Below are 24,688 nucleotides of genomic sequence, written 5' to 3' on the forward strand. Positions count from 1 at the left end.
ATTGAGAATAAAGAAACCTGAGAAGAAAGATGGTATGGGTGCATGTAGTGCTTTAATTTTTTTCACAGCTCGACCTTTGTGCGTCGCATAAGTAGGAGTGCCAGGTACACATGAATCTTCAAGCTAAACTATTGGCTCATTCTCTTCAAGTTTCACTCAAGCATATAATTTTGCAGTGGGTTCAGTTAACTACCATGTTTGTAAGCATACCGTACTTACTTGAATCTAACGTGCACTTCTTTCCCCGATAAAACGGGTCCAAAAACTGCGATCACATTAAATCGAGTAGTCCCTAATTCTGCATTACCACATCGCCATCGGCATTTCAAAATGGCCTTCTCGCACCCGCTTCGAGCCTAGCAGCTGTAGCTTCCTTGATGTGCTGTAATAGGTGTGCTTTTAGTCCATCGGACTCTTCCTGGTCTTCCTGTTCTCTGCGTTTGCTCTATCAGCGTAAAAGTGCCGACTGCGAAGACACGGCGAGTTCATCATGATGCTGCAACTAAAAGGAAAGTGGTCATTGGTGCGGAGATGGACGGAAATTGGGCAGCATCACGGGCATTCGGAGTTACCGAAACTTGTGTGTGGTACTGGTGCAAACAGGAGAGCACGGCATGGCCGTGCGGACCCTATGCATCTAAGTGCACCACGTTATGTTCTCGTCGCTGAATTCGTGCTGAAGCGAGAGGCCGCACAAAGGTCAATTCGCTCGCTCCTGCTACCACATTTTCTACTCCAGAGTTTTGATAAAAAGAGTTTCCCGGGTTATTGAGATGTGTTCATGTTTGCTTGTGTGCGCGTGACACCATCTATGCCTGTTAATTTAGTTATAGTAAGCGAATGTTTAAAAGTTTATATGGCCGATAAATCTACTACCATATCTTTCCATATAGCAGTCTACTAATTTGCTATTGCAACCGATGCTTCGCCTTTAGGAGTGAAACCAACTTTTTTTTTATTTATCACAACTTTAGTATATTGGGAGTAAATCTTTGTTTTTCTAAATGAGAGAAAGTTGTTTTTCAATATGAAAGAATGAGGTACGTAGTACTGTAAAGGACTTTTCTTTTTTAGGTCACGGCAAACGGGTACGCATTACAATAAAGGGAGTTTCCTTTTTTTTTTTTTTTTGGTCACGGAAAAACGGTGAGTGTTACAATTGAAGCCACGTCAGAATCAAGTAAATAAGGTAACTTGCCAGTTTTCTACCCAATGAAGTCTATGTGCGCATTTTTACAGTGAAGCTGTCCATGGCTAGGATCCCAGAATTTCTTCATGGTGTAACTTCAACAGAAAACTATCATCTATGGCTCACACACCCGTAAGGCAGAGGCTACAAGCACTCACCAAAGTGAAGTAAACACTGCATACATTCTTTGGAATCATGCATGCAACATACAGAACAGCATAAGTTTGAATAAAGAACAAGCTCAAAACAAGCATCTGAACCACAAATGATGATAAGGCACTCCTGCGCCTACCTGCAATGCAAAGTACATAGCTCTCCCTGCATACGTTTCCCAGTAAAGATTACCGTTGCGAAAGTTGCCGCGGGGATGGCAGCTTGACTGTAGCATACGAAGCAAGGAGAGATGTAACTACACTTTCGTATGTAAGAGAACCTGCATAGCAACTGTGTTGCGAGAGTGCCATGGGAAGGCCACATATAGTGAGGACTGCTTAAGAGCAATGGGCACAAGAGGCATGGCGAATTTCACTTCTCTTTGGCCCACTCTCCATAGGTGCACGAAGTATGCAAGCCAAGCCTCAGGCCGTCAAACACCCCCCCCCCCCCCAATCTTATGCTAATACCGTATTTACTCGCATAATAGTCACACCCCTGAATTTTGTCATCAAAATTATATATTTTTTAATTTCTTGTGTAATGATCGCACCCCGAACTTGCCGCAGCGATATGTCGTGTGCCAAGTCTAGCTAATAATGATCGCGCTTACCATCTGTCAAATGCTATGCGAACAACTCTTCAAGACAAGACAAGCGGTCTGCTTGCGCCAAACATTCTTAAGTAGATGCCTCATTTCATTACTTTCATCACTCTCCACACTTCCATGAGAAAAATAGGTACAACCAAACTTGCCTTTATTATGGGTAGGCTTTATAATGGTTGTGGTCAACAAAAACAAAAAAGGCGCCTTTCGTTTCTTTTCATCTGCACTCGTGGGCACGCAACAAATCGCGAGCGGCAATGATAGTAGCCACATTTACACTGATACGTTAAAAGTGTACCCTATTCATACGCCGACGCTTATAACACAGCTAAGATATTCACCCACCCTTAGCGGAAATGTGCCGTATTAGGATAGTAGTGAAGACAGATGCCACAGTTTCCGCAGCATGCCGGCCATGTGTTCTTATGTCACTGGCAGCTAAGCGCGGCCATCTGTTTCTGTCCCCTTAAAGTGGACATGGCTACGTTATTACCGCAAACTTGCAAACATTAACGATATTATTCATTACTGATACGGAAGAAACTATTTCAATGCTTGTAATGTGCTCACGAGAAGAAAAATAAAATCGCGTTCGGCTTGCTCCGCCGGCCGCCATTTTTGTTTTGGTGTCCCGGACCCGCAGCAAATGCGGGACACGCAAAAATTTTTTTTCTTTTCGCGGGAAATTTAACCCGCATAATTATCGCACCCCTGAATTTGCGTCGATTTTTCTGACAAAAAAGTGCAATCATTATGTGAGTAAATACAGTAATTAGGTAAAGTGCAAATGAATGTTGCCAGGTGAATAATTTCAATCTACATCACAATGGGTAATCGTTCTAGTTGTCATTTACGTCTCTGTCCAACCACTTTCACAGCGTGGACTAGAGACCATTTTTTGCAGAAATGGCATTAAATGAATGGCGATTCTGGTGGCACCATTTGTCACCACTACGGTACAACGCCCATTCCACCATAGCGGTGACAGATGGCACTTCTCTGTTAAACTAAATAAAAGTTTTTTGTAGCGCCGTCATCTAGTTAGCAGTTACAGAAAAATCAATTCCTGTCTTTGAAGAAAGCAGCTGAAGTGTTACCAGACACAAACAAACCATAGTGAAAATTTGTCTATCTCGCTAGATTTCTCCATATATTTCTTGGAAGTTCTCGATAAGGTTAGTAGAATCCTGCCAAACTCTCACTTAAGAGGTATGGCAAGGGTCACATGATGCAGGTAGCAATATACTCTCTTTAAAAGACATTTTCAGAACACCCTTCTTTCCAAAAGTCATAATGAGAAGTAAGCAAGGCACTAACTTGATACTCACATCAATCCTGACTATGGCGCCAAATTCACCAAAGGTGTCGTGTAAGTCCATTTCCGATACTGATTTCGGAACATGTCCAAGCCATAGCGTAGCACTGCAAACTGTACAAAAACAAGCAAAACAACATTTAGCATGCAAGGCAAATAGTAGTCAGGTGTGCATGCGGGCGGATCCAGGGTACTGTCCAGGAAGGAAGGGGGGAGGTCCCCAGTGGGGGACCTTCAAGGGGGGGGGGGGGGGGGGGTGATATTCTGCAAGAATACCCCACCAAGTGGACTGCCCATTTCGGCAGCTGCTGATTGGTTGCAGCTGTGTGAGCGAGGCGGAGATGAGCAGCCCCACCCAATCAACAGCAGCCGAAGTGGACAGCCCAGTAGGTGGACTCCTACAGAACACCTCCCCTGGATTCGCCAGTGTATGAGTGAGATACAGTCGAACCCACTTATACAGTGAAATCTCGATATAACGAACTTTTGGGGACTGTGCCAAATTGTTTGTTGCTCTGAATGGTCATTATAGTCAAAGCCCCAAAATTTAACATTGCGCCCATCAGCCCATCATTTAATTGTCACCATATAAGCAATCCACAAAAACACCGCTCTTGGCTCTGGGCCCATGCTATTGCTATTTCCCATAGATTCCGCTACAACGCACCACTGCAGCACTGCATATAGGGTGGCACACGCAAAAGAGATGTTGACGCTGTGAAAATACCCAACAAAAAAGAAGCTCCATGTTGCCTATAAAGTGTAATGCTTCGTTTTTTTTTTATTTTTCACATTTCTTGCCATGGACACTGCAACTATCTCGCTCTAGGCAGACACCTGAACTATTCCAAAATGCAAGCACCTGTGAACGACACCGTCCAGGAAGTATTACCGTGTGGCATCGCCGTTAGAACAGAGGTACATTTCTCCGCACTTGTAGTTTGTACGGCTGCAGAAAGAAGCGCAAAAGAAGGAAGAGACACGCCTCCGTTGCTAGGTGACACTTGTTCAGGCGGAGCAAGCACTCCCAAAACCTGATGCGTCGTCGGTTCAATAGGAAGGGGGAAAAAAAAAAAAAGAAAAATCCCCTTCTGGAATATTTTTTCCCTCGGCACCGTCTCGGGTTTGCCAAACGCATGGAGCCAGGCATCCACTTTCTGCACTTTGTCATCTGCTAGCCCACTGTTCAGATGCTGTAAAGGATACAGGAAATCTAAGAATCCCCAGATTTCGAAATACCATATTTACATGATTGTAAGTCGACATATTTTTTAAAACTTGAAAAACTGAAGTTAGGGGATCAAGTTACAATCGAAACCTAAACATGGCAACGCCAAAAAAGCGAGACAAACGAGATATGAAGGCAGCTACGATGTAGTTACAACTTTATGTTTGCTCTACGCCCCTACCCATAGCTTTCCACTATCCCCTGCGTTTGTTCGCTTTTCTGAAGTGTTTTTCTACATTTTTGAGAGTTTTGCAGTGCACACAACACTCATGAGGGGGTGTGGATAGTTGATGAAGTGCCGGTGTTCCATTTGCAGCGGCACCCTCAGAATGGCGGCACTTGCGGCGAGTATCGGTAGTTCATGGAAGAGCAGACACCACTCACGGGGTTTCTCTTTGCCTGTTGCGCTTAGCTTTCTCTATAGTTTTACGAAAGGCATTGGTTTGACGCGTTCCACTTGACTACCGGCTATGTGCTACTTCTATGCTTCCTCAGTTGTCATGAGTGCTCCAGGCCCACTAATCATTTGGCACTCGTTCACAGCAGCATTCAAGAGGGCTGCCATCCTTTACGCCGAAGAAACAAATCACTGCACAGCGGGCCAGAAGTTCGATACTTCTAAACAGGTGGTGCGAGAGTGGCAACTGCAGCGAAGCGAAAATTTCACCTGTGACGGCAAGTGAGAAATTTCCCACGTGCCGAAGTCTGGACGCTTTCCGGAGCTGTAGGCTAAGCTTGCAGCGTACGTCGCTGAAATGCGTGATCGGTCCCTGCCATTGAAGAGCGACGTGGTCACGAAACAAGCCCGGACCTTCGCCTTAATTTTAAGGTTCTGTTCCGCCGTGAGTACAACGAGTGGCTGGCAGCAGAAGACTGCGAAATTACGCCAACCGGACCTGTCAAAAGAGCCTCCCTAATGGCTGCGTGTGGTTGGGTGCATTTGGCGTGGGCTGCTGTTCTGCAAGATGTCCTGGTGCGGTCGTTTGCCAAATGTGAAATTTCGCTTGACGACGACGCGCTGTGGGATCGTAGCAGTGCTGACGAAGGCAGCACTAGTTAAGATGAGTAGTCCAGTGACCATGTCAGCTACTAAAAAATTTTCGTTATCAAATGCGCTCTCGGGTATGCTCTCCTTTTCCTTTTTTTCCTGTCACGCAATATGGAGGTCGACTTACAATCGTGTAAATACGGTAAGTGCTTCTAACCGATGACGTGATTGTTGCGACCGTGCTTGAATCAGCGATGGCAGTGATGACACGGTAGGGCAGACTGCCTCAACGGCGTTTTCACAGGAGGCCCAGGAGATGATTCTGCCCCTCCGGGGCTTTGTTTTCGCGAGGAGCCTTCCGCTGCACTAGGTGGAGCACCTGGAGAAGGATGTCGGCAAGCTTTGCACAAAGCGGCAAGGCTGACAGACATAGGGTTTTCTCGTGCAGGCCAGTGAGAAGTACGTGGCGAGATACTTGTGGTGATATCGTCTCAGCGTTTAGTCTTCTAAATTTCTCAAGCTGATAGGCTGCTGCAACAGCCTTGTCGCAATTTTTCACCAAAGCGATGCCTCAGCAGTGCTTGCATATCACTTGCCACTCGTGACCCCTCTTTGCAGTTGTTACAGAAGTGCCGTTCTTTAATGCCAACAGCCGCGGCTTGTTGAACACAATCGGAGCGCCCAGGAAGCAGTAAAATGAGTGAACACAATCACCAGCCAGATAGAGGAAGGTGGTGGGAACGGGCACTGGTTTCCCCACCACTATAGTTTTCTCACAATAGCTATGCCATCCCCTAATTTTAATTTTTCTCATGCCACCCGGTTATAACAATGGAATTTTTGTGGCACCTGAATATTGTTATAAGTGCGTTCAACTGTATACGCCCAATTTTGGCAAAAATTCCCTCTAATTTTATCCACTGTAGCCAATAGTCTATTGTAGCATGGTCCGTTAAAAGCGAACTTTGTTGCATTAATAAAATAGGTAGAACAAACTAAGGCTGAAATATGGTCCGTTAAATCCGAAAGTCTGTTGTACAAGGGTCCGTATGTAACGAGCGTACACTGTATAACATTTCCAGCTAATTTTGAAATATCACTGAAAACCACGTAGAAGTGCTCTGAAAAAATCTGTTGTATCAGACAAGGTGGCAAAAAATTCTTGTAGAAATCGCGAAACAACAGCGTTTTTCAAGCCACAATCTCTCCAGAACAGTACAATTGAGTGCTGCCAATCTTGGTCTCATTGGAAAGTGCATTTCTCCGTCTTCAATATTGCCACTTCAGCTATCTCCTTCATACAGAAACAGGCCCACAGAAAGCAAAGGCTTGAAGGTTGTGCCGGAGTCTGCGGTTTGCCATTAGTCCGGCACTTCTGTCGTCTCCTTGGCTCTTTGCACCTCGCGAGCTCTGAACAGTCTACTCAGTAATCTCTACGAGTGTCTAAAAGGGCGCTAAGCATCGCAGTAGCATAGCTGATCCCTCTGTTTGCGAACGTCTCAGACCGATGGCTAAGCATTCCAAGCATTGGTGATGCGGACTTCGCGAACAAGCTTCGGCACTCGTTCACGGCAGCGTTCAAGAGGGCTGCCATCCTTTACGTCGAAGAAACAAATCGCTGCGCAGCGAGCCGCAAGTTCGATGTTTCTGAATGGGTGGTGCGAGAGTGGCGACTGCAGCGAAGCAAAATTTTCAACTGTGACGGCAAGTGCGGAATTTCCCATGCGCCGAAGTCTGGATGCTTTCCAGAGCTGTAGGCTAAGATTAGACACATTGCATGTGCAATGTGTCGAGCACATTGCACATGCGATCCTCGGACCCATGGCTAGGCATTTCGCACATAGGCATCTCCGACTCGGCGATGAAGCACATCGCGTGTGGGCTTCTCGGACCCTCGCCTAAGCCTTTGTGCATCAGCACCTCCTACTGTGCAACTAAGCACATTGAACGTCGACTCCTTAAGCATGCGGCTAGGCATTTCATGTGTCGGCTCCTCGAACTGCGCAACTAAGCACATTGAGCACGACTCCTCGGGCCCCCGGCTAGGCATTTCGCTCATCGGCACCTCGGACCCGTGACCAAGCACAATGCGTGCAGACTCTATTATCGTATTGCCCCGATTTCTCATAGCAGTATCTATCATACCACCCCTTGATAAAGAAAACCTCATCATGATCTCTGTTCACTATAGGCCCCTCGGGGCTGCACAAGTGAGGCATCATACAAAAGTACAAGCCCGAAAGCACCTAGCAGCTGCATATCTACAGTCGAACCTCGATATATTGAACAGTGCGGTAATCATGTATTAGTTCGATATAGCCAGAATTTGATATATGATATCACATGAAAGACGCTTAAAAGCTTCTACTAATCAATCGATGAACCAACCGTGGTGCAGTCAATACTTGCTTGAAGCTTCACACAAAGTATTTATTTCCTTGGCTGAAAGTGCTTGCAGCAGTGTAGCCTCCTTCTTATTGGCTGCCGTATGCTTAACCATGGCATCCAGAACGCAGTCTAAACAATCCACAAGCGATGGGCCAGTTCCTTCTATTGCCCCGCAGTAGCGGCATAGAAGGGCCAAAACAGCTACAGCCTCAGTTGAATTCGGGAGCTTGGCAACATCGGTGCTGGCAAGATCAACCTCAGCAGCATCTTCGTTCGGCTGCTACTTCCGCTGTGATCTCCACGTCCATCAATCGAAGTATTTTGAAACACTGTTAGTAACAAAGTATGCAGTGACGTCTGCCAAGGTGTCTATAAGGGAGCCTAGCGAACATGCGCTGTTACGCATCTTTCTGGGAGCAAACCGCGATTCCTCTCGAGGTACGGCAAGCGCAGAGTGCGGCACTGAGGAGGAGTCGGTGTGGCAAATGCAGTGCGTCGTTGACGTCGAACAAGCCAAGCCGCGGTGCGCGAACACCACTACATTCAAATAGCGCCCTCGGCCCAATCGATGTGTGCAGCTGTAGTGCGCAGCAGTCGGGGGCAACACCCATCACACCACCGCTATCTTCAAGTGTGTTGCGGGAAAGCTCGCCATCTGTCAATAGAGAGCACGTCGTCTGGGGTGATGGAGTTCGACATATCCATTTAACGTCCCAACCCATTCGAAAAAAAAAAAAAAAAAAGATGCATGCAATTTTCCAGGTGATATAGAAAGTGTTCGATATATGCAATAATTCAATATATCCGTGTTCGATATATCCTCCGATCGTAAGTTCTATACGCAATGTCAAGGGAAGACGACTTGGGAGGCTGCTGAGTGCTTTTATTCAGTTGGCTGGTTCTACCAAAAGAAAAAAAAAATTCCTCACTGATTGCACTAGACTGCTGTCAATGAGGCACTCTGCAGGTACAACACTGGAACTGTATTCATTCCCAGAGTTCTGTACTACACTTGGTTTGAAAACCGGCTACCATGCTCTTTCTAAGCAGCAGAGAATGCCATAAAAAAAGGGGGGGGGGGGGGAAGGCAACGAAGGCACACCAGACCAGAGGCCACATGTGCAGGAAGCCCACGTCACAAAACATACCAAAGACTACAAATTTGGTTGTTTTTAGAGAACTGAAAAGAACGTGAAAATTTAAGAGCAGTTTTCTGAAAACAGTCTTTTTTTTTTCCCTTTCTGCTCAGTTTGTGGAACCAGTTTAGACTACAGTGCAGGTTAGGACAGTTTGGCTTTATCTTTACTTTTTATAAATTTATGATGTGGCTATTTGTTCACCCCAAAAGTGTGCTTTATGCAAAGTTAACATAAAAAATTATTTTAAAAAATTGTGCCGCGAGAAGAAAAAAACGCGAGACTGTCACGACCTTCAGCACACATTTAGCTAAGCAGTCAATACTCAACGAGCCTTCCATTGCGTTCTTTAAGTTCCCCAAGCCCTCCACATTATTCAAGAAAGAAAAGTTCTGCTCAATAAAATGTCCTTGAGGTATCACTTCGAAACTTTTATGAAAGCATCAGGGAGGCACATTCTAACCATTTGTGCCAATTTCGCCCTTTGGGCGAAACTGCGACGTTTCTTTGGTTTTTACTTTGGATGTTCGTCACTCACTCTTTGCAATAAAGTAGTTGGACATCGCGACGAAAGTTTCGAAGTGAGGCATTTCAGATATTAGACTTCGGATAAAATGGACGTTTTTTGACGGATTATCAGGGTCCATTGTAACGAGAGTCAACTCTAGTAACTGGAAATGTCACTAAAAAAATTATTTTTTGGCTATTTTTCACGATGCAAAGGCCACGTCCCCATAAGCAGGGAGTCTACTGTGCAGTAATGCCTCAATAATACTTGGTGCTGGGCTAGCTGGTGATGCATTCTTGAAAACTGATGGGAGCGCTAAAAGGGATGAACACACGGAGAAAAGACGACACGACGACAAGGGAACGCTCGTCGTCCCGTTCCCTCGGCGCTGTGTCGTCTTTTCACCGTGTGTTCGTTCCTTTTAGCGCTACCATCAGTTTTAAAGTAATATCTCGTTAACTCGAAGTAGTAAAAACCGTGAAAAATGTCGAGATAAGCAGATTTTTGAGATAAGCAAAGCTGCGCAAATTGCCGAGAAAAATTGAGTACCTTCCAAAAAGATCACTACTTACCAGCTGTTCAACAGCAGCTTCTAATTGCTTTCCATAAAGGTTTCAAAGGTTTTGCGGCACTGCCATTTTATTGAGCAGAAAAGAACTGCGAAATGCTGGTCTGCATTGCAGTCACATTCAGTTCTAGGAAGGCGTCCTCTAGCTGCTTGACGCATGGCATGAGATGATTTTCCCCGCTGCTGCACTCAACCTTATTTCACGGCCAAGCGCAGCAAATTCCTCGTTTTAGCACGTGTCGGCACCTCTCGAGGTGGTTCGTCGTTTCCATCGTCTTTGCCGTCTCCTCCATTTGTGACCGTTTCAACGGTTTCGGCGTCCGTAAGTTCTTCTGTCACCAGCATATCCTATTTACTTGTGAAAGGTCTCGTCGCTTTCAGTGGCACCATTATCGGCAAGCTTTATCACGTCTTTGCAGATTCCTCACAATCTGTGAATTCATCTGTCTCTGCTTCTGGCAAATTGGTAGCAAGTGAAAATCCCATATGTGCAAAGCAGTTGGCGCTAGCAGCTGCATGTACTTGCTGCCAAGCGCTGCAGAAGAGATGTATTGCTCCCAGCTAGTCAACTTCGTACCCTTTACCGCTTTCATATGATAATAAAATCCTATGAAGCAGGTTCTTTCTGTAGATCTTGCGGGCAACTTCATTCACACCTTGATCCATCGGCTACAGCACAGAATTCATGTTTGACAGCATAAACTCTACTGTGACTGCATCCAAGTTACCTATTTCGCTATGGCCTGGGCAATTGTCCACAATGAACAGAACTTTCATGTTGTTCTTAGCCATCTTGCTATCGATGGTGCGAACATACTCTTCAAAAAGAGTTACTGTCACCCACGCTGCTTTATTGGCGCGATAGATCACGCCATTAAGCAGTTGTGCATTTCGAGAGCCCCAAGGCTTAAGTGCTTTGCCAATTATCAGTAAAGGCAGCTTTTCGTCACTGGTTGCATTGGCTCTGAAAAGGACCATTACTTTGTCCTTCTGCTGCTTTCCTCCTGAGCACGCTACACCCTTCGGTGTTAGTGTGTGGCTCGGCAACATCTCATAAAAGAGCGCTGCCTCGTCAAGGTTAAAGATGTCTCTGTTGGTGCGACTCTTTTGCAACTCGGCGAGCTGGCTGCTGCACGAATTGTTCGCAGTCGCTGCGTTGACAGCGCCGCTCTCGCTGTGCATGGACTTAGACAACACACCGTTCCCTTTTTTTTTGAAGTGGTCAAACCAGCTGCTGCTGCAGCTCAAGTCTGTGCAGCCCATTTGCAAGGCCAGAGTGGCTGCCTTCCCCATCATTAATGCTGTGGTGAAGGGGAGGTTGGCCGTTCTTTCACTTCGCAGCCGCACCATCAACGCCACTTCAACGTCCAGAAACTTCCGAGAACCGAACCTGCTTCCGCTGGCTAGAGGAGCTCTGTTGGTATCCATAGAGCACCTTCTGCTTATTTTTGAGCACCGTCAAAAGTGTAGACAAAGGGATGCCGAATTCCTGAGCGGTGCTCAATTTTGTTCAGCCTCCTTTCTCCACTTATTTAGGGCTACCTTCCTTTCTAGCGTTAGCAATTTGCACTGCTTTAGTGGCACCATGCTCGCCGCACTCAAGCTAAGTTGCTGCTCCTCACAGCCAACGAAAAATCTGTGCCGCATGTGTTGCATACATTACACGGAAATCATACTTCTGAGAGAAAATCACACGCGCTGCACAAAGCGAACAAGACAAACTGCACCAAGTGCGCTATTGCAGGGGCTGCCTCTGCACGTCTCTACCGTCACATGACATGCCACAGGGTTGCTTGACAAAGATGATATGCAGCTATGCTCTGACTTCACGTTTGGGGAAAGCATCTGTTTTGCTGTAGGCGCGGTTAAAGGAGTAAAATAAAATTGAGGTACTTTAGGTGCGGCGGCATCGCCCGAATCTTGTGAAACGGTCTGGCGACGGAATTCGAGATAAAGGGCAACAAATACACGGGACATATAGGAAATGGTTCGGTGCCACGAAAAATTTCGACTTAGCCAATTTTTCGAGATATGCGAGTTCGAGTTAACGTGGTATTATTGCACAATCTAACCTCTGTATATCGAACAGCACGGTGATCGCGAAATAGTTCGATATAGCCAGAATTCGATATATAAAATCATGTAAGAAACGCATTGAGAACTTCTGCAAATCAATCAATGAACCAAGAGTGCGATCGGGGATCATTGTTCAGAGCGCGCTTCATTAGCACCACGCACAATTGGTCTAGGCTGTGCCGACTTAGTCAGCCATGAGCGCGCGGTCGATTGCGCCGCACGCAATTAGCCTACGCAGCACTGACTTCATCGGCTGCGTGAAGTCGGCGCGCCTAGGCCAATCGTGTGCGGCACAACTGAATGCGCACTCCTAACAACGATCGCTGATCGTGCCCCAAGCGTGGAAGTATTTATTTATTTGGCTGAAAGTACTGCAGCAGTGTAGCCTGCTTCTTATTGGCAGCCGCGTGCTTAAACATAAGAGTCCTCAACATTGTCTAAATAATCCAGAAGCGATAGGCCAGTGCCCTTTATTGCACCACAGTAGCGGTGAAGAAGGGCCAAAGTAGCAACAGCCCCAGTTGAAATCGGGACCGGGGAAACATCAGCACTTGTGAGATTAACCTCAAGAGCGTCTACGTTTGGACGTTACTCCTGCTGCGATCTCCACGTCCGTCAATCAAAGCAATTTGAAACACTGTCAATAACAAAGTATTAGGTGGTGTCTGCCAAGGCATCTATGAGTGAGCCCAGTGAGCGTGCGCTGTCGTGCGTCTCTGCGGATGTAAACCACCAGTCCTCGCGAGGCGCGGCGGACGCAGAGCGTGGCACCGACGAGGAGTCAGTGCGGCGAATGCAATGCGTCATTGACGTTGTCGAACTAGCCAAGCCGCTGCACCCATAAGCCACTACGTTCAAATGGCTCCCTGGGTGCAATCGATGTGTGCAGCTATAGTGCGCAGTAGTCAGGAACGCCCATCGCGCCACCGCTACTTTTGAGGGTGTGATGGGAAAGCTCACCGCCTGTCAACAGAGCGCACGTGGTCTGGGGTGGCGGAGTTCGATATATCCATTATACATCCGACCCCGCTCGATATAAAAAACTAATACTGCATGCGATTTTCCAGGTGATATAGAAAGTGTTCAATATACGCAATAATTCTATATATCCGTGTTCGATATATCTCAGTTTCACTGTATTTATATTTTCGTGATGCCTGACCAGCACTGAGCACGTCGACTAGCAGCAGCATTTTTGCACTATGATAACATAGCATACTTGGCACCGAGCCAGAAATGCTGTCGCTCCTAGACGCCGATGTGTCTTGCACTGGCCACATGGGAATTAAGGGGGGACGCGGCTTTCACATCGCGAAAAATTGCCAAAACATCGATTTTTTTGAAAATCACATTTTCAGTTTCTATAACCCTTTTTCTATTTGATACCCAAATATCATCACTTTAAACCACTTAGAAGCACTCTAAAATTTGTTTTATTAGGCAAGGTGGCGAAAAATCTCGCGGAAATCAAAAAGAACAGAGTTTTTCAAGACACAATATCTCCGGAACGGCACGAGCGAGCGCCGCCATCTTGGTCTCGTTGGAAAGCGCATTTCTCCGTCTTCAAATTTGCTGCTTCAGCTATCTTCTCCATACAGAAACAAGCGCACAAAAAGTAAATGATTGAAGGTTGTGCCGGAGTCTGAGATTGGCTGCGCCTGCCACGTGACTCTAGTGCAGTTTGCCATTGGTCCGGCGCTCGCGTCGTCTGTTCGGCTCTTTGCGCCTCGCGAGTCTGGACGTCTCCAGTCTCCACTCGCTATAATTTCAACGTGTCAAAACGGGCGCCATGCGGACATCGCATTAGCATGGCCCATCCCTATGCTTGTGGACATTTCAGATTCGCGGTTAAGCATTCCGAACATCGGCGACGCGGATTTCGTGACCAAGATCCACGCGTGGAATCCTCGGACATGTGGCTAAGCCTTTCGGCACTCGGTGTTTCAGAATTCGTGATGAAGCACATCGCGCACGCAATCCTCGGACACATGGCTAAGCATTTCGCGCCTAGGAAGTCTCCGACTCAGTGATAAAGCACATCATGCGCGGACTTCTCGAACCCTCGCCTAAGCATTTTGTGCATCAGCACCCGACACTGTGCAAATAAACACATTGAGTGTCGACTTCCCGAGCCCACGACTAAGTATTTCGCGCATCGGCACCTCGGACTGCGCGGCTAGGTACTTTGCGTGTCGGCACCTCGAAGTGCGCGACTAAGCACATTGCGCATCGGCTCCTTGTATCTGCGACTAGGCATTTCGCATATCGGCACTTCGAACCCGCAACTAAGCATAGTGCGCGTTCACTCTATTATCATATTGTCACGATAGCTCCTAACAATATCTATCATACCACTCCATAAAGAGGACCTCATCATGAGTTCTGTTCACTAAGCCCCTTGGGCTGGCACAAGCACCTGGCTGCAGAAGTGATCGAGGCATCATACAAAAGTACAATTCTGGAAAGTACCTAGCAGCTGCATATCTAACACTGGCTCTCCGATTCTAAGTTCCATAGCCATTGTCAGGTGAAAATGACTTGGGAGGCTGCTGACACTCAGAGCCTTCATTCACTAACATGGTCAATTCTACAAAAAAAAAAAAAAGCCTCACTGATTGTACTAGAGCTTGCTATCAATCGGGCAGCCTGCGGGTACAGGCTGCCTGAATGTACACTGGAACTATATTCATGCCCACACAGAGTTCTGCACGTCAGTTGGTTTGAAACCCAGGCACCATGCTCTTTGTAGAGCAGCAGCAAAGAATTCCCTATAGAAAGAAAATGGGGGGGGGGGGGGTAGCACACCAGACCAGAGGCCACACGTACAAGAAGCCCCCCCCCCCACATCACAAAACACCCCAAAGACTACAAATTTGGTGCCTTTTAGAGAAGTGTGGAGAAGGTGAAACTGCCATTTTTCAAAACTGTTTTTCTGCCTTTCTTCTCAGTTTCTGGAACTTTTCTTTGTTACCGTTTAACATATTTTGACTCCGTTTTTTTTTTCCACGTTCCTTGGGCTACAATGCAGGTTGCAACATTCTCGCCTTCTTGACACTTTGTAAGTTTACGATATAGCTATTTGTCTACCCCGAAAGTGTGCTTGATGCGAAGGTAACATAAGATATGGCACTCAAAAACATTTCTGTTCCGAAAAAAAAGAAAAAAAAATGCAAGAATGTCACGACCTTCAGCACGCATTTAGCTATGCAGTCAATACTTAACAAGCCTTCTATCACATCTTTTAAGTTCCCCAGGCTCTCCAGAAGGTTGGAGGGAGAAAAATCCTGCTCATTAAATTGAATAAAATGTTCTCAAGATATCACTTTGAAACTTTCAGGGAAGCAGGGAGACATTCTAAACATTTGTGCCAATTTTCATCAAAATCTATGTAGAAATAAGGAAGTTGATTTTCAAAGCCACGTCCCCCTTTTATGGTATCACTGAATATGGCAGTCCGAGAATACAGCACACCTTCTTTGGTAACTTGAGAAATAAGGTCACTTATTTTGGAATGAATCTCATATTTCAGACTCCCGAGTATTCTGACTTTTTGGCAGTCCCTGTAGAGTCAGAAATATCAGTCAGCAACTTTGTAAGTGTTTTCAACTGTGAGGTTAAAACCATTATTGTTACAAGTGGGTTTGACTGGATGTAGCTTTGACTATCTCGTTTGTTTTGCAAATAAGTAAATAAATCAATAAGCAGTACACCCTCACCGCTAAGGCAATTCTTCTTCACAGGTGGGAAGCCTTTCCGACGTCGCTCTCTCTCACGTTCCCGCTCCTTCTCTCGAACACTTTCTCTGGTCTCGCGCTCCCTCGAACGATCCCCCTTGGTTGTGCTGCCATACCGATTACCAGAAGCACGAGATGGTGATCGGGAACGAGAGCGGCCTCGCCGCCTCGGAGACCGTGATCGACTGTGCCTTCGCCTGTCCCTGCAGTAGCAAGCACAAGATGAGGAGCCACAGAACTTTCTCTCAACATAGTAAACGGACCCGGCCACATGCCATACATGCCGTGGTTGGGTCCACACCACCAGAGATATCAGATGCAGCATCATAGCCATCACAAAATGGGGACAAATAATTTTTTCATTAATCTTGCTGTTCATTTTGTGCTCTACTATGAGCTGGAGCAGTATTCTCAGCTAATAACTTTCAGAGGTACTATCGCTTTCACAAGATTTCGCGCGACACAGCACTGAATGCATCAGCATAATTGGCCACCAGTGTTTCTGGGGCTGTGCCAAGCTCGCTATCTGTGCACAGTGCCAGGAACGTTGTTGGCCACATACTTCAAGAAGTCCATTGCGAGTCTTGTGAAAGTAATAGCAGTATCTAAAGTGATTGCTCAATAATACCGTGTCTGTGTGCTGGATATACGAGGACAATGACTCACAAATGGTGATGATAACATGCCGCTTTTACTATGAATGCTCAATAAAAGATATTCTCACCTGTCAAGGTAAACTCTTTACGTCACACATTTTTTTAATTGCTAAAGTGGAGGCATGCTATATATTTTTTTTAAGATTTACAGCATCTTATATGGGAGTCGCACGGTGCATTTTTGATCGCGATTGACTCCTTTACTCAAGATATGGACCAGTTGCGGTCAAATTTCAATCTGGATCAGGTTTAACCCCAGTTGAAGTAGCAGTGCGACACTGGTATTACATTCAGAAGCACTTCGATTTTCTTAATAGAAGCCCCAGGTAAGTTACTTAAAACCTAATCAGGTAAATATGGAAATGAAAATAGTTTTGCATTTTAGAAGCAAAGCTACTATCTTCAGTCTTCAATCATTCCTAATTACAAGAGCAAACTGTCTCTAAATTTTCGCAGTTTGTAAAAACTAAATCAAAATTGAAATCTGCACAAGAACAACCTTTACAGAAGTCCCCAGTCTCATTTTCAGCCGTAGTAAAAGCATTATTTCACAACAGGCGTCCCATGGTAGCAAAAACCAACTTTGCTATGCCAGGCGTCTTGGGGGGGATGCGGCTTTCGCATAGCGAAAAATGGCCAAAAAATAGATTTTTTGAAAATCACATTTTCAGTTTCTATAACTCTCTTTCTATCAGATTACGAAATATCATCTGTATAGACCACATAGAAGTGCTCTAAAAATTTTGTTTCATCAGCCAAGGTGGCGAAAAATTTCGCGGAAATCACGGAAGAACGGCGTTTTTCAAGCCACAATATCTCTGGAACGGCGCAACCAAGCGCCGCCATCTTGGTCTCGTATGTGGGGTTCTCACCAGTGCTCTTGGGACAAAGGAACGACAACACAGTAGTGCAAACAATCACAAGGGCATTTATTGCCCCTTTTTAGACCAGACTGCCTGCTAGCCGAGTTGCTATTTACAAGACATGCCGATGGGCGCATGACAAATTGCAGAAGTCCGACTCACCGTGACCAGATAACGAGCGAATATGTTCACCCCATGCTGAACACCAACGCCTGGTCGTTGGCACGTTCGAACGAGGCCTCGCGAGACGGTCTCGCAGAAGCAGGGATCGGCGCACGCGAGGGACGTCCGTGCCGCTTTCCGACCCAGAGCCAAAGCCTTCTTTCCGTGCCCAAGTAACCCCGCTGTTAGGTGGCATTAGCAGAGCCGCACTTGTGCCATCTCACGCGATGCGCTTCAACCACACCGACTGCCGCGGGCATCAAGCCATGCGGCGAAGCCGGATTACAGGAGGCGGGAGCTGACAGGACGCGTGAGAATCACGCATCCCCACACGTTGGAAAGCGCATTTCTCCGCCTTCAAATTTGCCACTTCAGCTTTCTCCTCCGTACAGAAACGAGCACACAAAAGCAAATGATTGAAGGTCGTGCCGGAGTCTGCGATTAGCCGCACCCGCCATGCGACTCCAGCGAGGTTCGCCATTGGTCCAGCGCTTGTATTGTCTGCTCTGCTCTTTGCACCTCACGAGCCTGGAAGTCTCCACTCGCTGTAATCTCAACATGTCAAAACGGGCGCCACGCGGACATCGCAATAGCGTGGCCGATCCCTACGTTTGTGGATGTCTCAGACCCGAAGCTAGGCATTCTGAGCACCGACGATGCGGACTTCGCGACCAAGATTCGCATGTGGAATCTTTGGACATATGGCTAGGCCTTTCAGCGCACGGTGTTTCGGAATTCGTGACCAAGCACATCGCGCACGCAATCCTCATACTGCGGCTAAGCATTTCGCGCACAGGAGTCTAAAAAAAAATAAATAAAAATTATGGGGTTTAACGTGCCAAAACCACTTTCTGATTATGAGGCACGCTGTAGTGGAGGGCTCCGGAAATTTCGACCACCTGGGGTTCTTTAATGTGAACCTAAATCTAAGTAAACGGGTGTTTTCGCATTTCACCCCCATCGAAATGCGGCCGATGTGGCCGGGATTCGATTCCGCGACCTCGTGCTCAGCAGCCCAACACCATAGCCACTGAGCAACCACGGAGGGTGCATAGGGGTCTCAGACTCGTCGATCAAGCACATCGGGTGTGGACATCTCGGACCCTCGCCTAAGCATTTTGTGCATCGGCGCCTCAAACTGCACGAATAAGCGCATCGAGTGTCAACTTCCCGAGCCCGCGTCAAGGCATTTCACGCGTCGGCACCTAGCTCGGACTGCGCAAATAAGCGCGTCGATCGTCCACTCCTCGAGCCTGCGTCTAGGCATTTCGCCTGTCGGCACCTCGGACTGCACGAATAAGCGCATCGAGTGTCGACTCCTTGTATCTGCGGCTAAGCATTTCATGCGTCGGCACCTCAGACCCGCAACCAAGCGTATTGCGTGTTCACTCTATTATCATACTGCCACTAGCTCCTACTGCCGATAGCTCCTAACAATATCAATCATACCACCCTTTCATAAAGAGAACCTCATCATGAGCTCTGTTCACTAAGCCCCTTGGGCTGGCACAAGCACCTGGCTGCAGAAGTGATCGAGGCATCATACAAAAGTACAATTCTGGAAAGTACCTAGTAGCTGCATATCTAACACTGGCTCTCTGATCCTAAGTTCCATAGCCATTGTCAGGTGAAAATGACTTGCAAGGCTACTGACACTCAGAGCCTTCATTCAGTAACATGATCAATTTTAGCAAAAGAAAAAAAAAATGCCTCACTGATTGTACTGGAGACTGCTATCGATCAGGCAGCCTGCGGGTACAGGTTGCCTGAATGTACACTGGAACTATATTCATGCCCACACGGAGTTCTGCATGTCACTTGGTTTGAAACCTAGGCACCGTGCTCTTTGCAGAGCAGTAGCAAAGAATGCCTTATAAAAAGAAAAGGGAGCGGGGGGGGGGGGGGGGGGAGGGGGGGGGGAAGCACACCAGACCAGAGGCCACACGTACAAGAAGCCCCACATCACAAAACACCCTAAAGACTTGGCAAAAACTTGCTGCGGGTGCTCAGAAGGCATCAATAAGCTCATTTTGTTTTTTGAAGTTTTCTCAGAATCTAATTTTTGGTGTTTCTTAACCCTTTGAAGGTTTTCGCCGTACATGTACGGCGGCAGATTTCTGTCCCGCAAGGTCTTTGCTGTACGGGTACGGTTCCGACCCTCCGTTTGAAATTTCGCGCCATAATGATGCGGGCTCACCGAGAGGTGCTGCCACCTCTTAGCACTTACAAGAAGCGTTTGAAATTTGCGCTACCTTCTTGGGGAGATAAACATAACTGATTGCTAGCTTCAGCGCGTCGCTCAGACTGCGGCAACGCCCCTTTGGCGGTTTCGGTTTCGCCGCGTGATCGCAACGGAGGCGTGCGAAACGTCATTTTCTTTGTCGGCACTCTCTTGCAGGGCGCTGGAAGTTGATTTCTATCTTGATTGGCGCTGCTCTTAGCTTGTTTATCAGCGACGTTCGCAATCGCGAGGTATTCTCGCTCTCAGTGGCAACGCACTTTCGCGGTTTCGGTTTTGCCGCGCGATCGCAACGGAGGCGCGCGAAACGTGGTTTTTCTCTTTGTCGGCACGCTCTCGCAGGGGCGGCAGAAGTTGATTTCTATCTTGATTGGCACTGCTCTTAGCTTGTTTATCACCACCGCTCACGAGGTATTCTCGCTCTCCGCGGTAACGCACTTACGCGAGAGGGTGCCTCAGACCTCTGCCCAAGGCAGCCGCAGGCAGAGATGTCATGTGTGCGCCAACACAACTCCTCGCTCCAAGAGAACAGACACGCATTTTAGGTGTGCAGACTGCGATAAGGCGCTGTGCGTAGACCCGTGTTTCAAGGAGTACCACGCTCGGAAGTACTATTGACCATTTTGCAGTTCTAAGTGATGCCGACACCAAAATACTGTTCCGAATTATTTTTTAGTATTTATTCCCGACTTTACACATTTTGTACATTCAAGATCCGCAATAAAGTAATTTGACCACCTGGGACAGTTTTTTTCAAAATAATTCGACCCTCAAAGGGTTAAGCTTACCGAAATGCTATCTCAGTCTTCAGGGCACATAGAACCACAATTTTAACAGCAGCATGTAGCTACATGTGTGTACTACACAATGCTAGGAGCAGATTTTTAAATTTCGCTTTTGTAAATTTTAAAATCTGCCTACTAATTGGAACACATGATTGCCATGTCTGGAGATTGAACTCCAAAATTGCTGTAAAATTCGTAATACCTGCAATATAAAAAAAGTAGTCCTACAGTTGTGTTTCTTACACTTTGTAGTGTCCAGCCGTATGTCTTTATAATCATTCTGGCTGATACTCTTCTTACATTTGTTCTGATAAACAATAGGTGACTAAATTTAATTATATCTGGAACCACTCAGTCAATTTAAAAAGTAATTATATTTATGAAATCAGCATGAAAAACTCTGTCTGGGTGACCATTAGTACTAAATTTAGTCAAAAGAAGAAAAGAAAGTTTCTAAATAGCTCTTCCCCCTTAAAGAAGCAACCAAGCACCATTTAACTTTCCTTTGAAAGCAATACATTTAAGGGGGGAAGCAGCAATTGAAGTGGTCAAATTGTTAAAATTTGCGATTGTATGATTTGCCATATTTATTCGCACAATGATCGCACCCCTGAACTTTGTCGCCAAAATTCAATTTTTTTTTTTATTTCTTGTGCAATGATCGCAACCCGAACTTGCCGCAGCGATATGTCGTGTGCCAAGTCTAGCTCATAATGATAGCACTTACCATCTGTCGAATGCAATGCGAACGACTCTTCAAGACAAACCAAGCGGTCTGCACGCACCAAACATTCTTAAGTAGATGCCTCATTTCATTACTTTCATCACTTTCCGCACTTCCATGACAAAAAGAGGTACAACCAAACTTGCCTTTATTATGTGTAGGATTTATAATGGTTGTGGTCAACAACAACAAAAAAGGCGCCTTTTGATTCTTCTCATCTGCACTCGTGGGCCCACAACAAATCTCGGGCAGCAACGATAGTAGCCACGTTTACACTGATACGTTAAAAGTGTACCCTATTCATACGCCGACGCTTATAACACAGCTAAGATATTCACCCACCCTTAGCGGAAACGTGCCGTATTAGGATAGTAGTGAAGACAGATGCCGCAGTTTCCGCAGCATGCCGGCCGTGTGTTCTTATGTCACTGGCAGCTAAGCGCGCCCATCTGTTTCTGTCCCTTAAAGTGGACATGGCTACGTTATTACCGCAAACTTGCAAACATTAACAATATTATTCATTACTGATACGGAAGAAACTATTTCAATACACGTAATGTACTCACGAGAAGAAAAATAATATCGCGTTCGGCTTGCTCTGCCGGCCGACATTTTTGTTTTGGTGTCCCAGTCTACGGCAGCCGCCAATTTGTTGACCTGTTGTCATCCCGCAGCACACACAGGATGAGAAATTTTTTTTCTTTTCGTGGGAAATTTAACCTGCGTAATGATCGCACCTCTGAATTTGCGTCAATTTTTTTTACAAAAAAGTGTGATTACAGTCGAACCCGGCTATATCGAACTCGCAAAAACACGCCTATCAGTTCGATATAGAGCATCATTCGATATAAGCCTGTTAAATAATTGGATGTCATAAAAGCACATACCATTTATAAAATCACTTTATTGATTAAACTAGCTTAGTTTCGCACGAAATAGTCCTGCATTTTCCTCTGCTTTGGCAATTTCGCTGCCTGTGACGCATGCACTTTTCCACATTAAGGAGTCGGAGCAGCTGAGGCCGCAACTTTCCGCATTCGCGCAGAAGCACCGGACTAGTGCGAGCACACCAATCATTTCAGAGGATGTGGGACCGTCGTTGCTTTCCTCATTGTGCCCACTTTCACTTGTGCTCGGTACGATGTTGGCAATGTAGTCTTTGTTTTCGGGCTCTCCCGTGGTCGCGACACATCATTTGCGCTCACAAACTCATCCACCGTTGATTCGTCAACAGCTTCCGGAAATTCTGACAGTTCGCTCCAAACTTCGGCAACACTGGCAACGGCTTCGTCGCATTCATCAGAATTTACGGTCACCACCGAGCACGCGGAAGTCGGCACGGCTGAAGCAATTTCAGATTAACCACTCGTACACGGCCGTGCGTACAGGTCGGGCGCCACGGGCACCGGGTCGCGAGTTTGGACACTTTAGCCCTAATCTCCCCCTTATTCTTCAAAATTGTGCCGAGAGTGCTCCTCGGAATCTTGTGCTCTGCGGGGACATCCGACTTCTCACCGCGTTCAACACGATTTATGATTGCGAGCTTCACGACAAAAGGCAAATTCTGCCGCTTCATCACGGCAACACTGCGGGAGAAGGCCTACAAGGCGCACACAAAAACAGCGAGACAACTCGCACTTTCGCCATCTTGCACGACGAGGGCACAAGAGCATCTGATTGGCTGTCTGAGCAAGTGCTGTGGGCGGGCCAGGATCATTTTTTGCAGGGGTGTGCCGACGGCTCGTCCGAGGCAGCGCGGTCGGGCACGGTCGTGGTAGGGAGAGCGGTTGGATGGAGCCGCGCAGCCGGGTTTTCTCCGCCACCGCGAGGGAAAGCCAACTTCCGGGGGCACTTTCCGCTGCTTGACGTTCGATATATCGGGTGTCGCTGCTATTTTTGTTCGATGTAAGCGTAATTTTTGCGATATATACTCATTGTAACTATATCGTGTCCAGAAATTATTCGATATATAGAATAATTCGATGTAAACGGGTTCGATATAGTCGGGTTCGACTGTATTATGCGAGTAAATACGGTATTTATTTTTTCGCCATCCAGAGCCCTTATTTGCCTCATGGTGAAATATTATAACAAAATACGTGGCAGAAATTGAGAAAAGAAAGCACTTTCCTAAATAGCGAAAAAATCGGGCTTCGGAAGGCCCCGTCGCACCGCAGATCGCCTGACTATTCGTTGACGCAGCACCGCCATCTTGGTATCACCGTAAAGAGGAGGGATCGGAGCTAAAGATAGCCGGAGCGATGCATTTCCTCACAGAAAAATAAAGCAGCAAACACAAGCAAAAAGAAAGGCAACTGTGGCATTGCAATTGGGCGCAGCAGTCACTTGGGGCACAGTGCATGCTCCTATTGGCTGTTGTAGATTTGAATTGCTGACGAACCCCTCTGGTGCACATTTGCGCAGCAGCGAGCTGTGCGTTCCGATCAACGTGATCAATGATCGTGGCAGCTTACGGGGCTTTTCTGTGATGAGCCCCAAAGGAATCAAGTTCTGAATGGCCCATGCGTACGGAAGAAAATGAAAGGCGTGGAAAAGAGGGAGAAGACTACTCATAGAAGCGTACGCCGCCGAGCTTCTTAATGAGGCACGACCTGCACACGTGCGTGACTGGGAAGGCATGCGCGCATGCAGTGCTGACGACGTAACCACATAACACTTACGCGACCGTGGGCTATGGTGAAGGTGCGTCCGTGTGTGGTCGTGACGGCAACGCGACAACGGCGGAACAGACATTTTCACGTCAAATATTCAACTGCGAATTTCAGCTCCAACTCTCAGTAATGAAGACGTTGCGCAACGAGAGACAAGAGTGGACGTTTCGAATGCACTGTCATCTGCTTCTGCACAACGGATGGATGCACGATGATCAAAAAGGCAACTAAGGTGCACGAAACTGCTGCAAGAACGAAAAAAAAAAACTGCATCAAAACGTAAAGAAAATGTGTCCTTACAGGCAAAGGACTACATCCCAGGTGGGTTTAGGTGCTCAAAGTAAAGATTTAAATGTTTACAACAAATGAAACTTTGAGCTCCGTTTTCTCAGCTAACATTTTTTGCACAGTTGCTTTCAGTCATCTCAGAGCCATTTCATAACGAAGACAAAATCATTATGTCTTTTGCATTTAGATTCTGAAACATTGCCGAGTTCAATAAAACTTCATTTTTAACTGTGCCTCATTAAAAAATTATAATAGCTTTTTTGCAAAAGTCGTTAGTAAGACAATATGCATAGGAAGTCAAAAAATATTTTTATGCTAATTTTGGCATTTATTTCTTTACTGTACAGAATGGGCCTTTGCAAACATGCGGATGTGAAAATCTTGGCGAATAAGTGTAATGAATTAATTT

The 24,688-nt window shown here is 46.5% G+C and overlaps 1 protein-coding gene across 4 annotated transcripts in view; it reads right to left on the reverse strand.

The window, feature by feature from the left end:
- Window positions 1-24,688, reverse strand: part of Isha (Insulator su(Hw) mRNA adaptor) — a 150,473-nt gene that overhangs the window by 57,724 nt on the left and 68,061 nt on the right. For all 4 annotated transcript variants that reach the window (XM_075697021.1, XM_075697020.1, XM_075697022.1 and 1 more), the window contains 2 exons: window positions 15,873-16,093; window positions 3,278-3,378 (listed from right to left, as the gene is read on the reverse strand). In XM_075697021.1, coding sequence (XP_075553136.1) covers window positions 3,278-3,378; window positions 15,873-16,093 — 322 coding nt within the window. The remainder of the gene's footprint in view (window positions 1-3,277; window positions 3,379-15,872; window positions 16,094-24,688) is intronic.

The sequence above is a fragment of the Dermacentor variabilis genome, chromosome 6 (genome assembly GCF_050947875.1).
Source record: "Dermacentor variabilis isolate Ectoservices chromosome 6, ASM5094787v1, whole genome shotgun sequence".
Classification (NCBI taxonomy): domain Eukaryota; kingdom Metazoa; phylum Arthropoda; class Arachnida; order Ixodida; family Ixodidae; genus Dermacentor; species Dermacentor variabilis.